Here is a 2,258-nt window from a genome sequence, read left to right on the forward strand (position 1 = left end):
ACTTCTAGGAAAACTCTGGTGTTGATTTCCTCAAGATCAACCATAATGTTACCACTGGTCCGTATTTTCTTCAATAACACCCTGAATCTTAGAAATCATCCACAAACCTTTCCCAGCTACACATCAAGACCCTTCAATGCCATGAATGTGTTCAGAGAGAAATCCACGGAAGAGGGATGTGAGCTTTGCTCTCCAATGGTCCCTATTATCTCAGACATGGGGCTGAACTTGGTCCTTCAACCTAGTGATCTGTAGCTCTTGACTTCTGCCCCTGGTGTACAGCAGTGCAGTGTTCTACACAGGCATCAGTGCTAAGGGGATTGAAAGCTTAGTAAGTGTTCTTAATTGTGTAGGGGGCTGCCAAATCGCTGTCAATCAAGACTGGGTTTTGATAGATTTTCTTTTATTCTTCATACCTACCCTTGTTATGATCATTCTCTACAACAAAATATTTTTAGTAGCCAAACAGCAGGCTGTAAAAATGGAAACTTCTGTAAGTGGCAACAAAGGTGAATCATCTTCAGAGAGTCACAAAGCCAGAGTGGCCAAGAGAGAGAGGAAGGCTGCAAAAACCTTGGGAGTCACTGTGGTGGCATTTATGGTCTCGTGGCTCCCATACACAATTGACACATTGATTGATGCTTTCATGGGCTTCATCACTCCTGCGTATGTCTATGAAATTTGTTGTTGGAGTGCCTATTATAACTCAGCCATGAACCCTTTGATTTATGCTTTCTTTTATCCTTGGTTTAGGAAAGCCATAAAGCTTATTTTAAGTGGGGAAATTCTAAAGAGTCATTCATCTACCATGAGTTTATTTTCAGAATAAGTAACACTAAGTTGATGATGTTAAGAATATCTCCACATTTAGTAAGTGAGGATGATGTCTGATATAAGAAGTAAATAAATCTTGTTCTAAGTTAGAGAAACATAATATTTTTTCAATTGAGTGGGAAAGGAGTTATGGGTAGATTAAACTATTGTAAACATGTTTATTGCATTAAATAATGAATTGTGAATGCTTGGTAGGTGTCTTATTCACCAATGCTTTGTGTAAAGCATAGGCATTTGCCCTAGTGCTTTCCAGTTTTGAAACCTTCTTTGTTGCTTAGTTTCTAAGCTTCTAGTTTATTCTGGGCTGTCACTCACTCTCATATGGCCATCCTTTCCTTTTCAAATTTTGCATGTACTAGGGCTACCATAATGTTCCAATACTAAAAAAGTTGAAGAGCAGAAATCTACCCTTTTTACATTCTAGAGGCTAGAAGTCAAAGATCATGAGATGCCTGCCCTGATTTTTTTCCAGGAAGACCTGGATAAGAATCTTGCATATGGCTTTTCTCTCACAAGTTCTTCACCTGTGTGTGTCTGTGCTGTGGTCTTCTCTTCTTGCAAGCACATCTGTCATATTAGACTTTATAGGATGTTAAGTACATAGTTTAATTATTTCTTCACACTAGAATCCTGAAAATTAGTACCTTAACATCTATATTTTAAGTGACACAATCCATCTATTTACATTTGATGACTCTGAGCAAGTAGCTATCTACTTTCTGTTCTCTGACAATCCCTCTCCATTTCTTCAGTGTTTGTATGTACCAGAGATTGGGAGACTGAAGGTAAATTTCTTGAACTCAGTATTGAGGAAGAATCTAGATGAACTTACAATATCATGGAACCAGTTATTAGGCCTTGTGGGTCATCATAGAATTAGTATAGTGTCCCAGAAAATTGTCAAGGAGGGGATCTACCACATAGGTTTGGAACAATAAGTTACACCAAGTGTTGTCAATTTAAGCTCTGCATATTTCAATTCTACATAATGTATACATAATTTTTATCATGACAAAATGGTGTGTGTCACAGCTCTTTGTTCTCAAGGTAAAGATGCCCAATTGATTATTGAAATAATAGATGACAGTGGATCCTATTTATACTATTTTTCCCATCTATTTACCCATCTGTCTGCCTTTCTGTCTGTCTTTCTGCTCTGTCTATCTATCATCCATCTATCTACCTAGATGAAGTGTAACTTAGAAATTGGGCTCAGTAGGGAATTAAACTACTAGTAATAAACTAGAAGAATTGTAGCAATATATAAAAACAAATGAAATGTGCAGGCAGGAAAGGTGACTCAGAGGATGAAGATCCTGGCCATCAAGCCCGACAACTTGAGTTTGATCCCTAGGACCCATAGGATAGAAGGAGAGAACCAACTCCTACAAGTTGTTCTCAGACTTCCACTTTTATGATCATAC

General features: G+C 37.9%; 1 protein-coding gene across 1 annotated transcript; it reads left to right on the forward strand.

Annotated features, from left to right (window-relative positions):
• Positions 1–262: 262 nt before the first annotated feature.
• On the forward strand, positions 263–829 carry LOC116097710 (trace amine-associated receptor 8b-like; the record flags this gene model as incomplete). Its single annotated transcript, XM_031380321.1, has 1 exon — positions 263–829. A coding segment is annotated over one exon (567 nt), but the record flags the coding sequence as incomplete, so codon positions are not given.
• Positions 830–2,258: the final 1,429 nt, after the last annotated feature.

The sequence above is a fragment of the Mastomys coucha genome, unplaced genomic scaffold (assembly GCF_008632895.1).
Source record: "Mastomys coucha isolate ucsf_1 unplaced genomic scaffold, UCSF_Mcou_1 pScaffold2, whole genome shotgun sequence".
NCBI classification, from domain to species: domain Eukaryota; kingdom Metazoa; phylum Chordata; class Mammalia; order Rodentia; family Muridae; genus Mastomys; species Mastomys coucha.